This window comes from Canis lupus, chromosome 21 (genome assembly GCF_003254725.2).
Source record: "Canis lupus dingo isolate Sandy chromosome 21, ASM325472v2, whole genome shotgun sequence".
Taxonomy (NCBI): Eukaryota; Metazoa; Chordata; class Mammalia; order Carnivora; family Canidae; genus Canis; species Canis lupus.
In genome coordinates, this window is record NC_064263.1 from 41,465,032 (window position 1) to 41,491,594 (window position 26,563).

The following is a 26,563-nucleotide window of genomic DNA, read 5'->3' on the forward strand; positions in this document are numbered from 1 at the left end:
CCCCAACTAATATGATTATAAAGTTACTTACAAACCACCATCAACTAATATCATACTAAATATTAACCTAGGATCACTAAATTTTAGATTGCCCAGATGTTTATCCCTACACAAAGTCATTCTCAATCCCAATGTAGTACCAAACCACAGTATTAAAAAGAAAATGTTTTCAGTCAAATAGACATCTTTCAATACAAGTATTTCTCATATCATGTAGGTTTCTCTGCCTGTAACTGATTATAACTAGGGTACATTATATTATATGGACTGCTATTATTTGTAATAATGATTTAGATGAACACTATCGCTTAAGGAAAAAGCTGTAATGTGCAGTACAAGAACACAGGACTGTACTGTTGATCTGTTTATACTTAGTACTGACAATTATAATCTGTGCTATAATTTATTCTGATTATGTACTTTCTTAAAAAAATCACCTTATTTAAATTTAAGGTTTTAATTACTGTAAAAACATGGTGATAGCAATGGTTTAGACTTGGTCTAGCCATATAAAGCTATGTAAAATGTATTCAGTAATGCTGGAGTCACTGTCAGTTTAATGATTTTATTTATTTACTTAGAGAGAGAGAAAGGAGGTGTGCAAGTGAGCAGGGGTAGGAGTGGAGGGAGAGGGAGAGAAACTTAAGCAGACTCTGTGCTGAGCAAGGAGCCTAACATAGTGCTGGATCCCACAGTCCATGAGATCATGACCTGGGCCAAAATTAAGAGTCTGATGCTTAGCTGACTGAGCCCTCCTGGCGCCCCTCCTTGTCAGTTTATTTTTTTTTTATTTTTTATTTTTTTAAAAATTTTTATTTATTTATGAGTCACAGAGAGAGAGAGAGAGAGGCAGAGACATAGGCAGAGGGAGAAGCAGGCTCCATGCACCGGGAGCCTGACGTGGGATTCGATCCCGGGTCTCCAGGATCACGCCCTGGGCCAAAGGCAGGTGCTAAACCGCTGCGCCACCCAGGGATCCCTCCTTGTCAGTTTAGACAAACATATTTATTCTTTTAGCACGCAGTAAAAACCATACACTTACTGTAAAGTTCTAGCCCAGGTCACTTTTTTCCCCTTCATTGGGGCCATTTTTAAATTAACTCTAATTCTAGTAATAAGAGGTTTTCCCAGATCTAAATACCACACTACAGTGGGTGGACAGGAAGGAGTTATCGTGCCCTATGTTTGGGAGAGAAATTCCAGTTCATGTCTTTGCTATTCAGAAAATTCAGGACTGCTTGTCCCTCTGTTCGATCTTACCTCTCATCATCAGGCTCCTAATGTTTCCAGAGCCCTAGCCATGAGTAGAATTTACACTGAGGACTGCACCTACAAAATCCAGCCCTTTGCCCTCAGTGCCGAGAGCCTCCTAATGGACAGGAGGTGGCAGGGGTTCTCTCTGGGCCTTGGCACATGGGGGGTTCACAAGGACATGGGGTTGGGAAGATGACATTAGGATTGGTGGGGACAAAAAGATTTTTATTTATTTATCCACTTTGAGGGAAAGAGACAGAGATACTGACAGATAGTGAGAGAGAGCACAAGGGGGGAGGAGAGGGAGAAGCAGGCTCCCTGCTGAGCAGGGAGCCGGACTGGGGGGGAAGGGGGCTCCATCCCAGGACCCCAGGATCGCGACCCAAGCAGAAGGCAGATGCTCAACCAACTGAGCCACCCAGGCACCCTATTTATTTTCTAAAAGAACTCTAGGGACGCCTAGGTGGCACAGTTGGTTGTCTGACTCTTAGCTTCAGCTCACGTCATGATCTCAGGAGAGTGAGATCGAGCCCCATGTAGGGCTCTAGCATGGAGTCTGCTTGAGTTTCTCTCTCCATCTCCCTCTGCCCACCTCCACCCCTGCCCCACGCTCACTCTCTCTTGCTAAAATAAATCAATAAATCTTAATAAAAATAAAAACAAAGAACAAATCTATGTATTGTCATTTCTTACTTAACTCTCAATTTTTTTCACCTCAACAGAAAGTAGATACACAGTCCCCTATCTAGTCTATAGAATTAAGGACCACGTTAAAAAAATGTTTTCCTCATCTATAAAATGAAAGAGATATTCCAGAATGTTATTTTGCAAAATGGGTTCCTAAGAATATAAAGAAATGCTCTGGGGAGAAAAAAAAAAAAATTCAGTACTTAATTAATTTTAGGATATACTGTATAATAGATTCTCTTCCCTCCCCTCTTGGTGAGGCAGAAACTACTAGCATATTAAAGGCTCTGAGAAATCTTGCTGCAAAGAAATCCATTTAATCTTGTTTAATTCATAATTGCTCAAACTTGTCCCTTCATCCTAAGGAACATTCTTCATAACTATGGATAAAATTTGGGGAAATGATAAACTATTTTTAAGATCCTCTCTAGGTCTAAATTTGCATAGTTCTGCTATTTTTTTTTTAAACTTAAAATAACTAAACAAATATGTTACTAGATTGTGTCATTTCCTATCTCCCCAACACTTTTGGAGGTTCAGTCCTATAAAGGAAAAATGAACATAAAAGAAAATGGGAAACCTACAATTATTAACAAAAAGAGTAAACTCAAAGTATAGTAATTTTTATTATATAAACTCACCATATGAATCCAATACAGGTTTGAGATCTTTGTATAAAGTAATAACATTGACAGTTTCACGTACAGTTAGGTCTCTGTATTTGTACTGAAAAGCAAAATCACACAGGAATTTAGTTTAAAACCAATGCACATATTTTACTGTGAGGCTAATTTTCTTAAAATCTTATTTTCTTAATAGCATTCTTCTTAAAAAGTATAATAGTTCTCGCTAATCATTAACATTAATTATAGCCTGAAGGCACCTTGATACTTTCTCTCCTGCTCCCTATTCAAGTCCTTTACTCACTTCCATTTTAGCTCTTCTTTCCAACTCTGAAAGACCTCCACCAAATCAAATCTTAATCTTTTTTCAAAGACCTAGTTTTCATCTCTCTCCCCCTTCTTAATGAATCCTTTTCCAGACTTCCTTTTGGCCCATAGTGATCTCTCCCTTTCCTCCAAACTCTAGCATTTGTTATCAATACCAGCTATTTTGCAATTTATCACTTACTACATATTTTCAGACCCCCGCCTTGTACTACTACACTCCAGGAAAAAGAGGAACCTGGCTTACACGTTCTTCACAGATCGGGAGCTCAGGAGAAAGGGACCCCCATCTTATTACAATACGTCAAAGCACACCAGTTAACAAGCCCCATCCATGTACACAAAGTTCTCAGTCAGCTTTTAGTGCTTCTCTCTCAAAGACAAGCAATCAGCTACTCCAAAAAGAAAGACTCCACGAAGCAGGACAGAGACCAAAACAAAAAGAAAAGAAGGAATTAAGTAATAGAAGGAATGCAAAGAGCAGAAGAAAACTTCAAAAAGAATCAGCATTAATACCTTCAAAGAAATGCTGTTGTATCCATGAAACAAGAACACTCAGAAGAAAGGGCTCTTGGACATAAAAATGCAATCGTTGGGAAACAAGCAATCAATAGGAGGATTAGAAATATATAGTCAAAGAAATCTCAGAGACTAGTGCAGAAAGACACAGTGGTAGACAATAAAGGAGAAAAATTAAGAAATAAATCCAGAAAGTGTACTAAAAGGCCTCTCTTCAGCATGTCTTGCCTTCTTTTGGCCTGAAGTCCAAATTTTTCCCTGCTATGGGATCAGTACTATTAGCACAGAAACCTGTTCTCATTTCTCCATCTTATTCACACACACACATTCCTGACCGCCCTTCCCCTCCAGCTACAACCACACTTCTCATACCACTCCCTACATTTGCTGTCAGTGATGGCTCTTTTCTTATTCTTTTTAGAACTTATTATGGAACATTTCAAACAAATCCAAACATAGGCAGAATAGTACAATGAGCACCCTATATCCTACACCCGGCTTCAACAATAATCAGCTCATAGCCAACCATAATCTATAATCTCATTCACCTTTCCCTCCTCCTGTATTATTCTGCAGCAAACTGTAACATCATATCGTATTGCCCATAAATATCTGTGTATAGCTTTAAAAGCTTTAAAAAAGCCCATCATACTAATATTATACTAAACTAATCCATTTCCTTAAAATTATCAAATATAGAGTTGTATGTCATATTTTGTTTGAACAGAGATGCAAATAAAGTCCACACATTGCCATTTGCTTAAAGGTCTTTTAGGTCTTTTTTAATCCACAGGTTCTCTCTCCCACCCTTCTTTTCATAACAGTTTTACTGAGATAACTCATATACAATTCACACATTTAAAACAAATTACGTAAAGTTCAATGGTTTTCGGTACTGAGTTGTGTAACCACAATTTAAGAACATTTTCATCACTTCCAAGAGGAAGGAATCTGTACCTGTTAGCAATCATTCCTTTATGACCACCCCCCACCCCCCCCAATTTACCCCAGAAAACCGCTACCTTGTTTCTAACAATTTGCCTATTTGGGACATTTTATATAAATGGAATCATATAATATGTGATAATTTACAACTAACTTCTTTCACTTAGCATGTTTTTAGGCTACATTCATGTTGCAGCATGTACTAGTACTTTACTCCTTTCCGCTGAAGAATATTCCATTATAGGGATATGGGACATTTTACTTGTCTATTCATTGTCAGTGGGCCCATTTCTATTTCTGTCCCTTGGAATCTATTTGTTAACGAAACTGCTCAATCTGTCCTACAGAGATTCTCATGCTTTGGATTTTGCTAACTGCATCCCCTTGTACAGTTTAATATTTATGTTCCTATGTCCTTTATATTCCCTGTGAATGACTAATTGGACCTAAAAGTTATGATCTTTCTCATGATTTTTTTTTCACATTTCAGTTCTTTGCCATACCTCTTCTCTCCCCCTCTCCGTTAAGATCATTCCACAGATGATGGTGTTTTCCATCAGGTAGCATATGTTATCTGGGTATCTCTCTGTGATTTAGCAACCACTGCCGCTAGATGCCCACACCCATCCTCTTCAAATGCACTCCAATCAGGCTTTTGCACTTCCTGTGAAATTTACTGTCAAGGTCTCCAGTAACTGCCACAGGCTATATGCAATGGCCAATTCTCAGTCTTCATCTTACTCCACCTGTTAGCAGCATTTGACCAAGTTAACTCCTTCTTAAAGCATGTTCTTCTATAAACTTTGAGGACACCAGTGCCTGTTTTCCTCCTCTCTGTGGTTGCTCCTTCTCAGTGTCTTTGCTGGTTCCTTCCCTTCCCTTAACCTGTAAATATTAGTGAACCCTACAGCTCAGTCCTTGGTCCTCTTCTTTATTTCAACTCACTCCTTTGGTGATTCTCTAATGGCTTTAAATACCATTTATATGACATTAACTCACAAATTAAAAAAAAAAAAAAAACAAAAAAACAAAACAAAACTCCAGTCTGAACCTCTTTTTGAAATTCCAGGCATGGATAACCAACTGCCAGTTTGTTACCTTCACTTGGATGTCTCATGAATGTCAAATTTAACATGATCAAAAAAAAACAAAAAAAACAAAACTGAACTGTTTAATTTCCCCCCAAACCTACTCCACCTACATTCTTCCATTTCCACAACCAGCTGCTTAGGACCAAACCCTTGAAATTATCCTTGATGGCCTCTTCTTCACATCCACAGTGAATCTGTCAGAAAATCCTATTAGCTCTCCCTTCAAAAATATTCAGAACCTGATCACCTCTCACTACACTTCTGTGGCTATAATCCTGGTCTAAGCCACCATCACCTTAGCATACTACTTAATGTAGCTACTGAGTTTTTCTTGCCTTCTTTAAGAATTTAAATTCCAGAAGAATATTTTGTCTAACTGCTCACTGTTCTATTCTTAGAACTTAAAAGAGTTTGAGGTGCACAGCAATCTTCAATGAGTCAGTTCTCTTTTACCTATTTAGTAGTGACTCCACCTCTGGGAATGCTGTAGATATACTGTGTAAGAATATGGGTAGTTGCCTACATGAAAAATGAAAAGTGTTATTTGTGTAAAACAAGTTAGACTAGCGGTAACACTGTACCTCTGTTAATTGCTAAAATGATGATACCTAAAAGTTATACTTAAACTGGGAGCCAAGATAATGCTAAAAGGTAAAGAGTATAACAAGATATTAAAAATATCGTATGTTGTATGTCCATTTTACCTCAAAATAAATAAATATATAAACAGACATTAAGTCAAGACAGGTGGCCCCAAGAACCATGACAGGTATGGCGGTCCCACAATCAGGTAAGGAGCAAAGGACCATCACCCTGGCATTGTGGCAAGGGTCCTGGCTAACAATTCCTATTATCACACCAAATCCACCCCGAAGGCTAACACCTGAAGCTAGCTCTCCACCAGAAAGAAGGAACTCTACGAGTCCCATTTATTATTCTACTTTCTATTCCAACCTATCTATTAGTAGGCTGGATAGAAAAAATACTGATACTCAGAACGGACATTATCACTTGCAGGAGACTCAGTTTTTCAGATATTGGGCCGAGAACCAAAAAGTGGGTTGAATATCCTCTCCCACCTCTTTTGTATATCTTTTTTTTGTTCTTAGGGTAAACAGAGGTTGGAAGGCGGGGGAGGCAGTGGAGATATATATATTAAAAAAAAAATCTTCTAAAGATGTTCTGCCTCTGTCTTTGAAGGCAGGTGCCTCTACGGGAAGTTTAGGAAACGTAATTGTGGTTTTTAAAATTCACATCCATTATTTGAATATTTCTTGTCCTTATAAAGACTTACACATACAAACTCACTCCTTTATTCCTTTATTAAGGAATAAACCTTAATACTATCAATTTAAACGTCAAAAATGGCATGGAACAGATACTTTCCAGTCACATGATATGTCAAACAATGTAGTGGTCTTTTAAAGTAATATATAAATGTTTGAACATGGACCTGAGCCATAGTCTACTAGGGCTCCCCCAAACCTCTTCTATAATTAAGAATAACTACTTTAGCAAAAGAAATTAAGAAGCCTAGAAGAAATTAGACAACCAAGAGAAGCTTTATTCTGAAAACTGCCACTTCCTCTTTGGAAGTTACTTGCTCTTTAGCCAAAGACTAGAGGGACGATCTTACGGGCGGGCAGGCAGGCGGGGCGCACTGCATACTTTTCAAAGACATGTCTTACGACACAAGTGCGTGTCTTATTATTTTTAATAAAAACTGCTTAACCTACTTCGATTCCTACCATTCTTGCTTTGACAAAAGTATCCAGAGCTAACCCACTGAACTGGAGGGAGAAGATTCAACTCTCAACCACGTTACATACATTTTATTCCTAATTGGCAAACTGAAAACAGAAAGGGGGCGGGGGGAACCAAACAAACCACAAACCCCACTATCACCCAGTTCACGGTTTTCAGGTGCCACATTTAATCATCAAAACACTTTATTGCTTTAAAACGTAAAATGTCTATTTACGTTTTAAGAAATTAAAAAAATATATCTATCTTTCCTGGTCTTGAACGGTTGGAGACTATAGATTCAAAGCAAACAGGTCTGCGCTGCAAGAAGCACAAAACCGGTTGTCTCAGAAAATCTAAGTGCCTGAAACTGTCATGGAATGAACTCGTGGAGGTGTCGAGGGGCCGGTATTTAGGCTCCCCCGGACGTTTTCACTTGTAAGCGACTCCATCGAACCCGCAGCCCCCGACCTCCGCGGTCGGGTGCGGAGCTGCGGGAGGCGCGGAAAACTGGAAAGGGCACAACGTCTGGGGGCCGGGCCGGGCCGGCAGGGCGAAGGCGGACGGGCCCCTCCACGGGGACGCGAGCGGAGGACCCGCTCGCACGGAGAATTCAGTCCAAGCCGGGCCGGCCGCTCCCAGCTCCGCCCGCAGACCGCGGCCGGGCGGCAGGGGGCGGGGGCCTCGGCTCCGCGCCTTTGTTGACCGCCGCCCCCCCGCCCCCGCCCGGCGGCGGCGTCCCGGGCCCGGGGCCGCAGAGACGCCGGAGCACCGCAGAGGGCCTCGGGCCTCGGGCCTCGGGCCGCCGGGGACGCGCGCCGCGCTGAGCCCCGCCAGGCCCCGCCGGGCGCCGAGGGCAGCGGTGGGCGCGCGCCGGGCGGCCAGCGCGCCGGGGACTCACCTTGGACACCATCTTCTTGAGCTGGCTCTCCGACACCGCCATGGCGGCCGCCTCGCCACTCCCGTCCCCGCAGGCAGAGGGTCAGCCGCTCCGGGGCCGCCCCAGGCCGCCCCACACAGTCACACACCTAGGAGCCGGCCCCCCACCCCCCCGCCTCTAGCGACCGGAAGTCGGCCGCCAGGCCGGCTCTTCCGCTTCCGTTACGTCACTTCCGGGGCGAGCGGCGGAGGCCGGGAGCGGCGCGGGCGGAGGGCTGTCGCCCGCCCTTCGGCTCGGATCCCAGGCGTCGGGGGAGCCCGTCGCGAGGGGCGAAGCCTTGCCATGGGGTAAGACGAGCGGGGGGCCCACGGGGGCCTTAGCCCAGCGGAGCAGACGCAGGGAGGGGAGCGGGAAGGTCCTGCTGGGAGGCTCGCCCTTGTGATAACGGAAGGCGAGAGCCCTTGCCTGCCTCCTGGGATGAGAGGCTTGCCTCAGACGGTGCTCGGCGCCGGGCTCTCAGGTCTTGTTCTTTTAAGCATAAAAGTTCCCCATGCTTCATGCAGGGGCCCAGGCGCGGACCCCCCCGGAAGCCCTTCCTCCCGGTCAGAACCCCCGTGTGGCACGAAGCACGATGCACCCGCGTGGGCCTCGCTCCGCACGTGCGCGGCGGCCTGCCCGCTGGCCTCGCCCAGGCCGTGGGGGGCAGGCTCCTCTTCGGGTCCTCCTCGTACGGAGCAAGAGTGGGTGCTTGATGGCCACGGTGTCTGCCGTCCCTGCACGTTCCTCGCGGCCGTTTATCGTCAGTCGCTGTCGCTCCCACCGCCAGTTTTAGGAGCACACCGTGTCGGTCAGGGCGCTGTAAAGCCTGGGTTTGAGGATATGAAGTGTGATCGTTTGCATGATGTTAGCTGAGTGCTAATGAGGAACAGGCTGTGGTATTAAGCCCCTTCTATTTTTTTTTTGACATTTTTAACATTTATTGAGGATCCTTGCCCAAATCTGTCCATATCCTAATGGTTACAAGGTTTCTGACTCCTCCTGACTACTTCCAGTACATTAGAGGGGGAAAAATATCTCATGATTTCCAATTCCACAACAATAAAACAATGCTGGAAACTGCCATAAGAACACAAGTGGGGAAAAATCTTTTCTAAGAACCACAGCAGTATAAATTTAGGAAGGACACAAAATTCTAAACGAATCAAACTCATCAAATTATATACATTAAATGTATAGGTTTTTTTTTTTTAATGTTACTCATACTTCATTTGAGTGGTTTTAAAAAAGAATCATGCCAAAGAAAATCATGATTTTTGGCTTAATCCTGAGTTAAGAATATTAATAATTTGCCCACAATGCATATGGCCTCCTATATACAATAGATGATATACAATTTAAAATCTAATACATTATAAATTTATTATTCAGAAGTACCCTTAAATATTTTTAAGCATTAGAAACACACATGATAGTTACAAGTAGAAATAACCCGCAAAGTGTTCTATATTATTATTCCAGAGACACACCACAGAGGTCTCAGGTATTAAGAAAACATCAAAAAATGTTTTGTATATTAAGAGTATGTTTTTGAGAGTGGGAAAGAATAACAGCTTTCCCTTTGGTTTAAAATACTCAGCAGCCTGAAGTCCTGAACCTAAGAAGGTGTAGCCATCTCTGGAGGAGTTAGAACTGCAGAGAAATCCAGCATGGAAGCACACCTGTACTTCCCACTCCATCCCCCCACCCCCAAACCCTTTGCCAGGCGAGGCTCAGGTTTCCACTTTAAAAGAAGTTAAGGGGGATCCCTGGGTGGCTCAGCAGTTTAGTGCCCGCCTTCAGCCCGGGGTATGATCCTGGAGACCCGGGATCAAGTCCTGCGTCAGGCTCCCTGCATGGAGCCTGCTTCTCCCTCTGCCTGTGTCTCTGCCTCTCTGTCTCTGTCATGAATAAATAAAATCTTTTAAAAAATAATAAAAAATAAAAGTTAAGGTCACTTCTATTACAGAAGGGTAAACGTTTTTGGTAGTATGAATGACTTTTTCTTCTTATTGAGTAGAATGAATGGTAATTTCTGAAATGCTCTTCCAATTTAAAACCTAAGAGCCCCTGCATCTGCAACCCATGAAGCCACAGGCCCCAGTGGAGGCTGGAGGGTAACATTTGCGATGCCCTAGCCTGTGTCCCTGTAAGCAGGAAGCATGGAAGGTGTGAGCAGCCTACAGTCCGGCCATCAATGGCACCACGGAGTTGATTGTAGTTCTCTTTGTACCATTGATTATAATCACAGCTGTGTCCCTTTTCGTGCTATTGAAAGCTCATTGGAGGCTTTTCATTAACACCTTATTCCTGGGAACACATTTAGGGCACAGCGTATTGTCCTCCAGCTGTGGGGGTGGGAAGTTACAACTGGGGAGCAAGAAGAGGGCGCATACTCTCCCGGCTTTTCAGGCACCCAGGCTTGTCCTGCATGAAATTGCAGGTGAACCCAACCTTCTGTGTCTGCAGGCATACTTCTCCCATGGACCACACCACTTGACACCATGGGCCTCCTGTGGCGATGCCACTGTCTCCATCTTCCCAGCGCGGGCTGTAGTTCTGGACCAGAAGGCAAACGTGGCATTTGGGGCCAAAGTTGTCACAACAGTATTGACCCACTCTAGGAAAGCAGGAGATCCCTCCGGGGCAGCCACTTCAGGAGGGTGGTTCCATCAGAAGGTATCTTTGTTCCAGGACTTTCCAGAGACATTTCCCCCTTGTCCATCATCAATCTTCTTTGTCTGTGTGAGAATCTTGGCGTCCTCTGCGGTGACAGGAATGTTCTTTTGGTCTGGGTAAGCATATTTGCAGATTCGCTTCTGTACATCTAATTTCTGGCCTTAGGTGCTCAGCTTGAGTTCTTGGCACCAGGCAGGCCCGCAGGATGTCTCAGTGAAGCAACTAGGGTGGTGACAGTTTCAAAGGTAATGGAGGAACTGGGATTTTCTTCCAAATTCTTACTCTTGTATTCTTGCCTTGTGCTATCTTTTCTGAACAGGAAGCTTCGCCTTCTTTCATAGATCTTTTCCGTTTGGTCCCACTTGCTGAGGTTCCTGGTAACTTTGGTTCACCAGAAGCCTGCTGTTTCTCTTTGGCTTCTTCAGATACAGGTTGGGATTGGCCAGCCAGATAGTCTTTCCCCACTTCGTGGAGTTCTTTTTGCCTTTTGCTTTCTTCACATCCAAAGAGAAGTCAAGGTTGACAAAAGGAAAAGTCTCGCCCCTTCTAAATCTACATGTGAGGTCACAAACAGAGGGCCTAAATGAAACCATGTGGAAGTATCTTAGATTACTGCCAACACACAGGCACAGGCTAACCCAACAGGTATCAGGTTTTTGGATATGGACACCATGTGTTAGTTAAGCACACAGCTCTATCAACCCTAACTATAGGGCAGTCTGTCTTTCCACTGCACCCCTTTTGTGTCACTTAAAAGCAAAGTAGTTCTCAAACTGGTCTTAGAGCCACGGCTAATTCAGAAATACCCTCAAAGCAACTGTGCTTTTTATCAATTGGGAAGTGCAGGTAATACATTGTTTGAATTTTTTTTTTTTTTGCTAAAAGTAATTTTTAAAAGCTTGAAAACAATTAACAAAAGCCAGTCTCTTAATTTTGCACTTAAGAATAAATAAATATCCTGGGTACTGTATCAATTGTATGAAAGAAACTTTTTCTCAAACTGAATAAATTTCCTTCCACTCTTTCAACAAATTAGGCATCTTCTGGTGATTTCTTTTTTTAGGATTTTATTTATTTATTCATGAGACACACAGAGAGAGGCAGAGACATAGGCAAAGGGGGAAGCAGGCTCCTTGTGGGGAGCCCAATGTGTGACTCCATCCCGGGATCCTGGGATCACACCCTGAGCCAAAGGCAGATGCTCAACCACTGAGCCACCCAGGTGTCGCTTCTGGTGATTTTAAAGTCAAAGTTTATTTTACTCATTGTTCTTGATATTTAAGGAAAGCTACAATGTAAATTGGAAAATAAAATATCTCTGCATCACAAAATCAAAGCATTTTAATCCAAGCCCCACTAAAAATCATAACAAAAACAGATGCTGCATGATTTTGGAAAAACGAAAAAGTGAAAGTTAAACAGAAGAACCGTGAATGGCAATTAATCACCAAATCATAGTGAGGTAGTGGTGAGACTGCTTCTTGACTTACATATGGTACTTACAACATGACTGATAATACTCAACATTTAAGGAAATAACTGACAATTATTTCTATATGGTGGGCTTCCGCAGGGCAAAGGCTATTACTCAACTTTGAATACTCAAATTCTAACACAGTACTTGGGATAACAGTAGATGCTCAATAAGTATGTTGTATTGCATTCATTGACCTTCACTTCTAATTAATAGAGTGAATGCTGGGTAATTCATCTATTACACAGTGTTTTGCAGTTAGGTTGAAGAGCGTATTAGAAATTGTCTAATTTCTAATTAGATCACAGATACTAGAAAAGGCTAGTTTGACAAATATAAGAAATGGTTCTTTCAGTTTTACTTCCCTATTTCATGCAACACAACAGTGAGGATACATTGTTAAGAGTAACACCAATATAACCTACCCACCTAGTGAACTTACACAGAACTAATTCCTTATCTCTTCAAATGGCCATGGTTTTTTCCCTAGGTAATTCTCATGGGAATCTTTCCAAATGTATTCTATATTTTTCTACTTTCTTAAACATGAGACACTGAGTATAATTTCATTCTATGATTTAAGCTCATTATAAGCATCCATTATTAAATCGGCATTCGTTTCACTGTTTCTAACTAGGATGTGTCTGCCCCTTATAAACCACCTGGCTCCTATCTCTCCGACCAGGTTTGGATTTACCCATTATATGCTTTCAAAGACCCTGGGACTTCTTCACAATACTAATTATACTTGCAATTGTACATTTAGTTCGGAGAGTTGATGACTGTGTCTTCCATACTACATTGTATGGACCACATAGGCTTGCACCAAGTCCAGGTTTGCTCCCCACTGTATCTGCAGTGCCCAGTATAGAGCCTGGTATGTTGTAGGCTTCCAGGCAATGCCATCTGAACGAATAAATAAATAAGCAAACACCTGTCTCCCTGCACACTCTCCTTTGCTGTTTGCTGAGGGCAAGTCTGGGAAGTCAGGGAATCAACCTTTCAAAAAACTCTGTTGGAATAAAAAAGAAAGACAGTCCCTACATGAGAGTAGAAGTAATCCTGCCATAGTGTACAGAACCCCAGCTTTATGGTCTTGTGATAACTATTTTGGCTGTTAGGCTTTTTCTTCCTTCTAGCACTTAGAAAAAGAAGAGGCTGTGTGGATAAGTGCCCCTTGGCCGTGACACCTGCGCACCTCAATTTTCTCCTCTATAAAATGATAAAACCTACCTCAGTGGATTATTTTCAGTATTCAATTAAAATAATAAAGTGCTCATCATCCTGCCTGAAATAGAAGTGTTAGTGTTAGCTATTACTATTAGTTGTGTGTCACATCTGTAATAATACGCTTTCACATACGAAGTTATTGTTATTGACCCATAAGGCAAGCATACTCTGAATCATTTCTTCAGGAGTGGTTCTTCAGGAGTGGATCTGTTCAGAACAGCCAGTTCATCTTACCTCTTCCCCTTAGGACTATTGGTTTTTATGAAAGCCTCATATTTTACCTTTAAAGTAAATTGCTTGGCTTTTTTTCATAGTCTATTTCCACTAAAAATACATCTTTCTCTATGATACTAATAACATAATAGGCTTTTAAAATGTTGGAGATCTATTGGATAGCCCAAGAAGAGGTTATAAAAAAAAATTTCAGAAAGGATAGCCCCATTGGAAATTTAACTACACTTTTTCTTCAAATATTAAAAATTTTCACTTTCCCTTTTACTACTTGAAAGTACACATATCAAAAACTTGAAAGTGCACATAAAATTCTTTAATTTTTTGGTAGCTAATTAATTTGAAGAGGAAAAATAAAATGCTTTCTCATAACTACCAAATATATTTTAAAGAAGAAACAATACCTTAGGCCAGGGATCTTTTGAAAGTACCCCTAGCAGACTCTGTCAATCAATATTGGCCCTTCAACGTATTGTGTTTAACAGTCAAGGAGTCATTTTCTTTTAAAAATATATTACTTTCAAAATATTCCCAAAGTGCTGAGTGTGCTATTAGTTGAGGATCCATAAATTTTAATGATGCATATTGTATATGAATGTCTACTTCTGCTTGAGGTTTAAAGAATGGTTTAGATAGCTCAAGAGCAACAAAGAAAATTATATTTTTCCCCCCTCCTTATCTAACTCCCTAAGGTTTCAAATTACAAAGCTAACTGGAAACCCACCATAACCAAGCAGTTTGTAAGGGTAAGTAATAAGATATAGAAGTTCTCAACCCTATATATGTTGGCAAAATTAAATGACCTTTCCTTCCTGGTAACAACTTTAAAATCACAGTTTTAACTGTTGTTGGAGATCATGGATTGATGATGAACTGCTCTGGAGTTTCTCAGTCACTGTATCTTCCTTCACTGTGTTTTTGATGACTTCAGATACCCCACTGGTTCCTACGATGCAAGGCAAACTTAAGAACACTTCATTATTTATATCATAATATCCCTGAAAAAAAAAAAGAGTTTATGATAGTGCTAAGTCACTGCAAAAAAATTTTTTTTAAGATTTTATTTATTCATGAGAGACCGAGAGAGAGGCAGAGACATAGGCAAAGGGAGAAGCAGGCTCCCTGCAGGACTCGATCCCAGGACCCCGGGATCATGACCTGAGCCAAAGACAGATGCTCAACCACTGAGCCACCCAGGCATCCCACTGCAAAAAATTAGTATCACAAATATGGATACTTCCCTGCTTTTCTAGTTGTAGTAGAAAAGCAGATATGAGTTGAACTTTTGTTTCAACCTTAAACAAAAAAAAGTTGTGTTCATTTAATTTCCAAACTCATGATTACTTAAGAAAATGTGTGTGAGACAGGAGGCATGTGTTCAGAGACAGCCGCTCTGTGGGGAGGTGAACTAAGCCTGCTGGTAGTGGGTCAGAGGCTGAGAAAAAAGATGATCGGGGTGGACTGGGGAGGGGCCCAGTTAAATACAGTAACCTGTTTTAAGCTTTCCTTTCCAGGTTTTATTTCCCTCCTGATATTTTGAAGTTTTCAAGAAAATGTGGTGAAGCATTTGTGCCTCGTCTTAGCTGTGCTTTAGGGATTTTATGCTTGGGACAGAGTGGTCAAGGTCAAACTGAACTGGAGAAGCAGACTGACGACCAGCTAAGACAAGCTGGCATGTCAGTCTGGGGTGACATGAATGGCTGAGGTGCTAAGTGACAACCAGAAGAACTTTATGGAATATACAAACATTTCTTGAGCCTTCCCCAAAATTACATTGGGTGGGAAGAGGAGAAGAAAGCTGGAAGAAGTCCAGACTTCCCATAACCAAGCAGGACAGGGCTTAGATCAAACTGTCTCCTCCAGTGTGTTATTCTAAAACATAGTGATAACAGAAGACACTTGAGTTAGTATGAGCAGCACTTTTTCTGGATTTATATTAATAATATAAAAGTTTAAAACTTTAAAACAATGAGAGTACGAAAATAGCAATTACCTTTGCTAAAGTTGATACAGAATGTACTTTCTTTTTATCGTTTACAATACTGTCAACCAGGTCAGCTACTGATAGTCCAACAGACCAGGATCTTTGACCTTTAACCCGTAACAGTTCCATGGCTCTAGGTTACCAAAACAAAAACAAAAAACTCAGGAAATTAACAAAGTATGCATTCAGTTTTAGACCATTTAAGGTATTAATTTTTTGATTCAGAAGTAAGTTATATAGCAATTGTCAGGAAAGCCTACAAATAATCTAATGATTAAACTTTTCTTAAAATGTCAGGCAGGTCATTCACAGAGAGAAAATACAAATAGCTTAATATCATAAAAAGCAGCTTACATCTACTAATACTTACATATGAGTTAAAATAATACACCAGTGTCACCTATCAAAATAGACAAATTTAAAAAGATTGATAAATACTTTTGGAGAAGCTACAGAGAAACAGGCATTCCCATAACTGCTGTTGAGAGTGGAAGGTAATATAATCTTTTAGGAGGAAGATTTAACAACATGTGATCTAGAATTTTATTGAGGGATTAAATAAAATCTTGAGGGATTTTATTCCACTACAAAATGCTCAAGTATGCAAATATATATGCATGTTTGCCTTGTGTGAGACAGCAAAAATCCTGGAAACAACTCCTCAAAAGAGGGGTGGGTGGTTCAATAAATCACTATCCAAATGTAGTACTGCATAGCTCCAGAAAGGAATGAGGTATATTTATATGTAATATGGAAAAATGTCCAAGATTTATTATAAAGGAAACAAACTAAGTTTCAAGATAATATGAATAGCATACATTTATTATTTTACAAATAATAAAAATAATAATGATAATGTTTGCATAAGCATTGGGAAAATATTTGGATATGTGCACCCTAAGCTGTTAACAGTAGTTGTCTCTGGAGAGTGGGATTACCCCCAGCTTTTCACTTTCTCTTTTATAGATATCTGCAATATATGAGTTTTATAATAGCACACATTCTCTTCGTAAATAATAAAAATGATATAAATTAAATAGACATGTTTGATTTCTTCCTTTTATAATTCTTTCCTTATAAATGCGGGATTACACAGAATCAGATCGGAATGGATTATATAAAACACTACTCTTCGCAGTAAGAGGATATTCTTTCCAGTTATAGTCTAAAAGTCTTTAAGCTGAAGGTTTAAAAAGCTAAAAATTTCTACTGAACTGCAGAAATGTATGTTATTATGTGATGGTAAGACAACACATGGCATAAAAATACACAATGTGTGGAGTACAAACTGTAGGGCACAGGCCTTGGAAGATTGCTGATCAAAGGTAAAAGAAGGATCTATCTGTACATTTAGTTGTGAGATTTGATTACTGTGTCACCCATACTATTTTTTTTTAAAGATTTATTTTTATTTATTCATGATAGACACACAGAGAGAGAGAGAGAGGCAGAGACACAGGCAGAGGGAGAAGCAGGCTCCATGTCGGGAACCTGATGTGGGACTCGATCCCGGAGTCCCGGGATCGCGCCCTGGGCCAAAGGCAGGCGCGAAACTGCTGAGCCACCCAGGGATCCCCTGTGTCACCCATACTAAATGGTATGGATGAGGGCTTGCACCTAATAAACAGTGGTTTGCTCAATACTGTTTATTTTTTATTTATTTTTATTTTTCCCTGAACTTATATGGCTTATCCATTCATATTAGAGTAGTTTCCAAATGTATTTATGTATGATCAATAAATATATATTACTTTTTAAAGATTTATTACTTAAAGAACATGCAAGTGGGGGAGAGGGAGAGACAGAGAATCTCAAGAAGACTCCCTGCTGAGCACAGCACCCAATGTGGGGCTCGATCTCATGACTCTGAGATCATGACCTAAGCCAAAACCAAGAGTTAGATGCTCAACTAAACGAGCCACCCAGGCACCCCTGTATTAATTTTAAGTGATATGGACAAATTCTTTCTACATTAAGAAAATTCGTAATATCCTCAGATGTTGACCTATCAGAGCAGGAAATCACGGACTACAAATAAGAAACCTGTTTCATCCTTTATGTGTCCACTGTGTATGTAAAATAAAATTTGCAAACCACTCCTGGATCTTCTTTCAGATAAAAAACTAAAGACTAGAAAGCATTATTCCCTTGTACTTTGGAATTGTCCATACTAGCTAAGTTTGCTGGCAGAAGCCTGGTAAGGGCATGCTGTGTGAACAGTTGTAATGATAGCTATGAAGTACATGATTTTCAATTGGGTAAATGCAAATTGACACTGTTACCTGGTGGACAACTGCACCTGAGAGTTATGACTCATTACCTCTTCTTGGCCACCCCATATAGGCACTAGAAATTAAAGGAAAAATTAATTATAAGTTGCCAACAACTCCCTTAGGATAAAGATGTGATAAATGATCATCTGCAGTCAAGGGTCTCTGTGTTAAACTAAATACTTTCCTCCCTTTCTAGAAATAGTTTTCCACTGATGGCACTGGGTAGGCTGTGCCAACCGCCTGGGAGTTGCAATCCCCCCAAAACATGATTCCCAGAGCCTATCTGCGGTCTGCAGGATCTGTGTTCTCTCATCAACACTAGTTCTACAAGGGCCGTTTTACTGTCCAAGGAGAAAGTTTCTTTGCTCAGCAGGCTGTGTATAATAGACTTCCAAGCACTGCAAACCCTTAGTAATTGCTCCATTTGGGAACACAATGAGAATAATTTCTTTCACCAGGTAAGGAATAATTTGGTCACCTATTTTGCCTCGATTTCCACAGCTGTTTTTCCTGAGAGGCAGGGTCCTGTTTGCTAAGAGGATCTTTTGGGTTACCATTTCATTTCATTACATCATTTATAAAAACAATTCAAAAATTCAAAGCTATGAGCATGAATTGGATATTTACACATTTAATACATACAATAAATTGGACATTTACTACATTTTAGTATTAAATAGAAACTGCCAGAAACATGTTGAAATCCTCCTAATGTTCATCTATTTCTCATCTGTGTGAAGACATTCTTTGACACAAACCTGTACTGGGGTAGGCAAAATAAAAATACATTTGGATATAAAGACTATGTTTAAGATAGAAGTCTTTTTTAAAAGATTATTTATCTTAGAGAAAGAAAGGGTGCAGGGGGGGAAGCACAGAGAGAATCTCAAGCAGACCCCCCACTGAACCTGACCTGGGGCTCCATCTCACAACACTTGAGATCACAACCTGAACCAAAATCAGGAGTCAAACACAACCGACTGAGCCACCCAAGCACCCCAACATATAAGTCTTCTACACTGCATTCAAAATTAGGCCATTTAGTGATGGGTCAGCAACAAAGGACAACATATGCATCCAGGTACCTCTTCCTCAAACTGATTATAAGCTTGCAGGAGACCGGGGCCATGTGATCTTTTGAGTCCTCTCATGTATTTTTAACTATGGTATAGAATGCACAGGAGATGATGCAGAACTGACTTCACAACACAATCCAAAATTTTATCAAAGCATGCTTGCAACAGTTAAATTGAAAAAAACGAAAAAAAAAATGTAAAAGCTTGTATGTTAAGCAGTGCCTGGGTAGCTGGGTTGAGCTTCAGATTCTTGATTTTGGCTCAGATCATGATCTCAGGGTCACGAACTTGAGCCCCACATTGGGTTCCATGCTCAATGGAGAGTCTCCTGTCTCCTCTCCTTTTCCCTCTGTCCCTCCCCCTGCTTCAGGGCAAGCAAGCAAGCAAGAAAAGAAAGAAAGAAAGAAAGAAAGAAAGAAAGAAAGAAAGAAAGAAAGAAAGAAAGAAAGAAAGAAAGAAAGAAAAGAAAGAAAAGAAAGAAAAGAAAGAAAAGGAAAAAAGAAAGAAAAGAAGGAAAGAAAGGAAGGAAGGAAGGAAAGGAAGGAAGGAAGGAAGGAAGGAAGAAGAAGAAAGAAAGAAAGAAAGAAAGAAAGAAAGAAAGAAAGAAAGAAAGAATCCTTTTACGCTTTTACATTAAGACAAAAAAAGCAAAACCCAAAACTGTTATATGAAAAATATATGTGGACAGATTAAGAGATTTTAAAAAATACTTTTTACTTAGAATGGTTATATATGAATTTCTTACTAAAAATTTTCTGTACATTATTGATAGTCACAATAGATAGAAAATTGGGGGAAATGTCTGCTAAATGAAATACAGCATTTTTACAGACCTTGGAAGAATGAATAAAAAAGGGCAAGGGAGAAATAAGAATGCTGAGAAAGGGCACAAAAAAATCTGAAAGTTATGAGTGTGTTTGTGTGCATGTATATCACATTCATTCTTTCCTCTCTGAGTCGTACTTCTAAGAGCCAGGAGGAAAGAATGGAGAGGGAGAAAACTTCACTGTGTTCAACTTTGCTTGTGACACAGTCATTAGAATTTTTAATTAAGTTTAGGTGGACTTTTTTGTTCATTTACTGCCCAGCCCTTCGAACTTCCTAAATATATGTCCAACCTATTTTAGGGAGCCCTTTAAAATATGGTAACTAATCAATCATTATCTTTCTGGCTCCATTTCCCAAAAACAGCAATCCTCTGGCCCCCCAAATTTTAATGAACAATGACCATGGGGAAACTTTTCCATTGCATACAACACATTCCCTTGTATATGACTGATGTTCAAAGCAGATGATCTAATATTCTGTTCTGAGATCCAGCCCCTGGATTTCTAAGCCATCATTTGAAGGAGTTATCTGCAGTTTACATATGATGTTAATATCATAGCTGGAAACAGCGTCTCCAAAGCATATGTTCTGCTATCTAATTGCAGTGTGTGTGTGTGTGTGTGTGTGTGTGTATTAATATGAATGACCTTTAGTCACAACAAGACAGTTTCAACATTATTTCAGAACACATTTACTGAGGCATTCCAGGGTCAAGGAGCTTGCAGTTAGGCAGCAGTAAGCAGAAAGGTAAATATGCAGTTATAATACGGTGTGATAATGGGTATAACAGAGGCATGAACTTACTTAATGTGAAGACCTAGGAAAGGCTCCTGGGAGAGGGGCATTCAAGCCCCATCTTGAAGGGCAGGCAGGCGTCAGCCAAGTGAATGAATGTTCAGGGAAAGGAAGAATCAGGTGCAAGAGCAAGGAGGCATGAGAGTGCATGAAACACTCCAGAAAGCTGTAAGTTGACCCTATGACTAGCATTGAATGCCTGGCAGGAGAGCAGAAGAGGAAGCTGGTGAGAGAAGGGAAGCAGAAAACTCATCCTAAATGGCCTTGTATGTCCTGTATTCCTCTTCTAGGCTGTGGCTGTCACTGAAATACTTGAGGATTAATTTTATTTGCACGCCTGCTATTCTTATAACAGCTTCCAAGTCCTAATGTTACTTTACTTCAAAGTGTAATTTTACATATCCTTTTGCCAATTTTCTATTCATCACCGTCTTGCCAATCGCCGCAATAGAAACTACTATTTACTGAGTATTTATGCTGTGCTAGACACTGCACTAAATGCTTTAGATAAATTAAGTAAGTCAGGGTAGGAAAAAGCACAACTTTGGAGTCAGAGCAGGGTTCAAATCTTAATAGATATGTAATGTTGGGCAAATTACTTAACCTCATGGAGTCTCAAGCTTCCTCATCTATTAATTTGGAAGATCACTACTCCTTCAGAGGGTGTTTGTAACTTTTAAGTGAGATATGTAACACATTTAATACATATAGTAGGCTTCCAATGAAAAGTAATTATAATTACTATTACTGCGGTGATGGCACTTATGCAAAAATACAACCCCTTGATGTTTACACATGAAACCAGCAGAGGGAGCCTCTAGCCATTTCTGGCTTCAGGGCTGGGGTAAGTTATTCCTATGGTGTATAGGACTATCTGTAAAACAAAGTACAAGACAGGATAAAAAATGATCTGATGGTGGTGTCTAGATGGGACACAGGGAGATGGGTTGGGTGGTATTGGTAATATTTTTAACTGACTGTAGATTCAGGAATATTTGTTCTATTATGTTTTAAAACATATTTTTAAAGATTTTATTTATTTATTCATGAGAGACAGAAAGAGAGGTAGAGACACAGGCAGAGAGAGAAGCAGGCTCCATGCAGGGAGCCCGATGTGGGACTCGATCCCAGGACCAGGATCACGCCCTGGGCCAAAGGCAGATGCTCAACCGCTGAGCCACCCAGGTGTCCCTTTAAAACATATTTTATACCCTATATGTATTCTTTTATTATAGGTCAAATAGTACATAATATTACATTTAAGTGATCCCAATTCACAGGTACCTACATTCCATTCCTCTATATCTAGTTCCCATTTGAGAGCTCAAGAAAGAATTACTATATCCTTTCCTTGTGTTTTTATCCTACTTCCCATGAACCACTCCCACAGCAAGTAAGTCAATGCTGCTTCCCGTTATAGTCATTTCCTGTGCTAGATATAAGCAGGTTCTTACACACCAATATAGCTCCCACGAAAGCACAGTGCCTGAGGCTTATTTATCAATTTCACTATCCTTTATTTACTCTTTACAATTTGAGTTATTAATACAACCATATTGTGAAATGTTTCTATTCATTCAAAAATTGGAAATTAGGGGGATTGGTTAAATAAATGTTGATGTATCCAGTAGTTTAAAAGAATGAGTGCCATCTGTATATGTTATTATGCATCATTTCCACATCATATCAGTAAGTAAAAGGGCAAGGTGCAGATTGATATGCTGTATTGGCTACCTAGAAAATATTTCATATATATGCTTATCTACACACAGAACATTTCCAGAAGGTTACACAAGAGACCGGTAACTGTGCCGGAATCTAGGGAGAGAGACTAGGTATCTGGCATAGAAGGGAGACTTGATTTTTACTACATATATCTTTTTGTACTATTTAATTTTTATAATGTTTTCAACTAAGAGAACAGCTTAATAATTTACATTTTCAATAAGGAGAAGATAATACGCACAAAATATTCAAGCTGGGTCAGAACAAACAGCAGTTTAACAAAAGAGTAAATGTCATGTTTATCGGTTATATGGTTAATTACCATACAGTTAACAATAGCTTTTAGCTCAAAGGGGTGAAGGAATCATTGTGTTGTGAGTGATATGATCAGGAAAGCTTCCCAGTGTGAGTTAGGAGGGCTTGAACTAGACCTTGAAGGATGAAATTTGAACATGCTGACAGTGGGAGAAGAGCAAGGTTTCCTGTGGCTAAAACAAAGCTGTGGGGTAGGGCTAGGAGGCACAAGCCCTGGGCTTTATAGTCCTTCTTTGATCCTAAAAACTCCAGGTTCTTGGGTAGATCACTCTTACCATCTCTTTAGCCATTGCTGGCTCCCTACAACAAAATGTAATTGATCCCTTGGTTCCCTTTCAGCTCTCAAATATAACATTACTACCTCCTCAAAAATAACAAGGAAGGAAGATTAGAACTATATTTTGGAACTTCTTGAATGCCAACCAAGGGAATTTAATAGTTTGGTCAGAGAAAGCCAGTGAAGGTTTTTGAAAAGAGGAATATAATTTAGGAAGATTGATTTCATACATAAAAGCACACAGTAAAGTTCTGGCTAATATCATTATTAATTTGGCATCATTTACAAAGTAGATGAGAGGGGAAACAGCAAACTAACTGGGAGAGCTACAAGAATCAAAAAAGTAAGAGACCAACGTGGACCAGAACTCAAAGAGTACTAGTGAGTAAAATATGGGGTCTCAGGTGTGTTTGCAATCCTATACATTCCTTATTCTAATATATCTGCTCCGAGTTTTTGCTTGCTACCCTTTTCTAGGGTCCTGCTGATTAGCGTCTAGTGTCGGGGCATTTTAAGCCTGAAAAGTCATCCTGCTCAATCACAATGTCAGGTTTTATACAGGTTTATTTATCCCACTGCCTTGGTCTTCCTAGCATTGAATTTTCTAGGTAGCCAGTACCAATTTACGTAGATTTAAATACTGCGATATTTTATTAAATTTTTCTTAAAAATTATACAAATACCACATACCCATAATGAAAAAATTAGAAAATACTGACAAGTACACATTTTTCAAAGTTTCCTTTAGTCCAGATACAACCATTGTTAATAATTTGTTTTAATGAAATCCAAGCATATAGGAAGCTTTAAATTCTAAGGAAATGGTTTTGAGAAGGTGATTTGCTTTGTGGGACTATGGACTGACCGTTATTATTTCTTTAAATAAATAAATACATATATGTTTATGTATATTTATGTATTTATATATATTTTAATTTATGTATTACTTTTATGTATTTACTTATGTTTTATAATTTATTTATGTTTGTTTGTTTATTTATTTATTTGAGAGAGTGAGCCAACAGAGGGTGGGGCAGTGAGAAAAAAAGAGAGAGAATCTCAAGCGGACTGCACGCTAAGTGCAAGGCCTGATGTGGGGCTCGATCTCACGACCCTGATATCATGACCTGAGCTGAAACCAAGAGTCAGATGCTTAACTGATTGAGCCCCCCAGGCACCCCTATACCTCTTTCATATCATACTACTGTCTTACACAGGAGTAAAGAGTAGGGACTTATATACTCTTATACAAAATGAGGATAAACAGCACTTCTGTCAGCTGATCAACTTGACTTTATAGCATAACGGAAAACAGTAAGGGGATAAAGGAAGAGATTTTCAAGTTCAATAGGGAAAGTATTCTTTTTGAATAGGAAAGAGGGCTTTCCAATCTGGGGAACTGAATGCTTTTTGTGGTAGGAAGAGAGAAAGTGGGCTGATGAAAAAGGTCATAAGGATAAACAAAATGTGAAAATTCTGTTTAAAAAGGTGAGAAACAGACAGGAGGTATGGCCCTAGGGAGAAAGTCTGAACTCAGGAAAGGTAAGCAAGGCTATAGTGTGGGGAGCGGAAAGGAAAAAGTTCTGTACATGCGTTAGGGTTCATTTAAACATGGCTCTCTAGAAAATTAAACTTTCAAATTAATCCTGGACTCTGAAATTCAATTAAAAAACATAAAACTAAGGGGTCTTGCCCAATCTTAAACTTACGGAAAAATAAATGAATGAGAATGACACACTTGAAGTGTCTATTCACGATGCAGGGCCTGGTACATAGAAGGCGCTCAAATGTGAAACAAAAGCCAAGCAAGTTCCACTATTCTGGAATCTCCAGATGTATCTGAATATCGTGGCCACTGATGACTTCGCTTATCAGTATAATTAATTAAGATGTATTTCTTACCTTTGGCTTCTCCTTGCTCACCAACAACCCATACTTGTTTTCCTGAAGTCTGTGCCTTCAAAACATTTGTAATAATATATTGTAGTCTTTGTGAATCCAGATTACATCCAATTCCGATCACTCGATTTGCAGGAAATGCACTCAGTTTCCATGTCACATACGTCATGATTTCCACTAAATATCACACACAAGGTGAAAGTATGAAGATTTTTAAAATATATACTTCCAGCCTAGTTCATAAATAAAACAGTGATTAATTTAGTAAGTATAGTACAGCTTCTATATATTCTTCCTAGGTCCAAAATGCACCATGAGGCAAATCGTATTTTTAATGTATATTAAAATCACAGTCAGGCATCAGCATGATTTTACGTAACTTTGTAGTTGAATATAAATTAAAAGTGGGAAAATTAAATATTTTCCTAATTAAATAAGAAAGATAAAAACTGGTACAGAAAACCAGAAAAAGATAATTGTTTTTCATTGATCAAGCTCTCATTTTTTATCTTTAGGTGAATTTCTATCTTTAAATTAAAATAATGGGGATCCCTGGGTGGCACAGCAGTTTAGCGCCTGCCTTTGGCCCAGGGCACGATCCTGGAGACCCGGGATCGAATCCCACGTCGGGCTCCCGGTGCATGGAGCCTGCTTCTCCCTCTGCCTAGGTCTCTGCCTCTCTCTCTCTCTCTCTCTGTGTGTGTGACTATCATAAATAAATAAAAATTAACAACAACAACAACAAACAGAAATTGAATAAATTAAAATAATGATCACATACTACTGCTACACAGCACAACATTATGAACAAACACAACTACTTTTTTCCTGCCATGCCAAAAGGATGTCAGGAATTAAAGAGACCAGTGTCCCTCAACCAATTACTATAGGAAAACATGTAAAATGCATACCTTTATACTGGGAACATTAAGAAACCCTGTTCACCAATTTGAGTCCATCCAATACTACCTAATTCTTTGAAAATATTTCTTTTTAAAATAAAACAGTTCCAAAAACAACTTGTAATATACAAAAAGTGAAAAACGCACACTGGCATGCCAACATTTTATGATACTTTACAGTTAACAAAAGATCTTTCACATAAGCCATTGTATTTTTCTCTTGGGTGTTTAACCATTTTCTCTCTGAAGGAGACATGGCTAAAAACCTGGAACAGAATGATGGTGGTATTACATAAAAAAAACTGTAAGTTGTAACCTTCTAGTTATTGCCAGTCATAAGAAGCAACTGGTTAACAAGATTATGTCAGTACTGTATTGTTCAGGAGAAGAGCAATTTGAATAGTCTAGCTGTTTCTTTATAATCTAGTTTTAGGACTTTTATCAGTAATAGCAATTCTACTGATGCACTGGACTGTCAGATTAACTTAGAATAAAACCTTTTACCTGGTTGAGATGCAACGAGCAGGACACCATGTTGACTATAATGTCCCAGAGCTGGGACAAGGGCTCTGAACATATCCACATTACTTTGTACCACATCTAGGTAGGACTGAGAACTACCCAAAGAGTTGACTGTGAAGATCACCACCTTGGAATGAGCAGAGGCAGACAAATCTAATGAATAAAAAGAAACAGTCTGAGCTTGAGATCTAGGTTTTAATCAAGTTCTGTTTTTCTTTCTTTTTTTTTTTTTTCCAACAAGTATTGAGCTT

At 39.7% G+C, this 26,563-nt stretch overlaps 2 protein-coding genes, 1 long non-coding RNA gene and 1 pseudogene across 15 annotated transcripts in view; 1 reads left to right on the top strand and 3 right to left on the bottom strand.

Annotated features, from left to right (window-relative positions):
* Nucleotides 1-8,266, bottom strand: part of TSG101 (tumor susceptibility 101) — a 42,266-nt gene extending 34,000 nt beyond the window's left edge. Inside the window, exons 1-2 of the mRNA XM_025459716.3 lie at nucleotides 8,088-8,266; nucleotides 2,583-2,667 (exon numbers count right to left, since the gene is read on the bottom strand). Of these exons, the coding sequence (XP_025315501.1) occupies nucleotides 2,583-2,667; nucleotides 8,088-8,129 (127 nt within the window). The 5' untranslated portion in view covers nucleotides 8,130-8,266. The remainder of the gene's footprint in view (nucleotides 1-2,582; nucleotides 2,668-8,087) is intronic.
* LOC112667410 (uncharacterized) lies at nucleotides 8,254-16,737 on the top strand. Its single transcript, XR_007404722.1, has 2 exons — nucleotides 8,254-8,413; nucleotides 15,231-16,737. It is a non-coding gene; the product is annotated as an uncharacterized LOC112667410 (long non-coding RNA).
* Nucleotides 9,460-11,120, bottom strand: LOC112667729 (developmental pluripotency-associated protein 4-like; annotated as a pseudogene).
* The window catches only part of UEVLD (UEV and lactate/malate dehyrogenase domains), a 50,829-nt gene continuing 36,094 nt past the window's right edge, over nucleotides 11,829-26,563 (bottom strand). For 6 of the 13 annotated variants that reach the window (XM_025459708.3, XM_025459714.3, XM_025459711.3 and 3 more), the window contains 5 exons: nucleotides 26,295-26,465; nucleotides 24,892-25,065; nucleotides 17,983-18,046; nucleotides 15,710-15,833; nucleotides 11,829-14,714 (listed from right to left, as the gene is read on the bottom strand). In XM_025459708.3, coding sequence (XP_025315493.1) covers nucleotides 14,547-14,714; nucleotides 15,710-15,833; nucleotides 17,983-18,046; nucleotides 24,892-25,065; nucleotides 26,295-26,465 — 701 coding nt within the window. In that variant the 3' untranslated portion in view covers nucleotides 11,829-14,546. Of the gene's footprint in view, nucleotides 14,715-15,258; nucleotides 15,589-15,709; nucleotides 15,834-17,982; nucleotides 18,047-24,891; nucleotides 25,066-26,294; nucleotides 26,466-26,563 lie in introns of those variants that run through there. The other 7 variants (XM_049099095.1, XM_025459709.2, XM_049099096.1 and 4 more) reach the window with 5 other exon arrangements.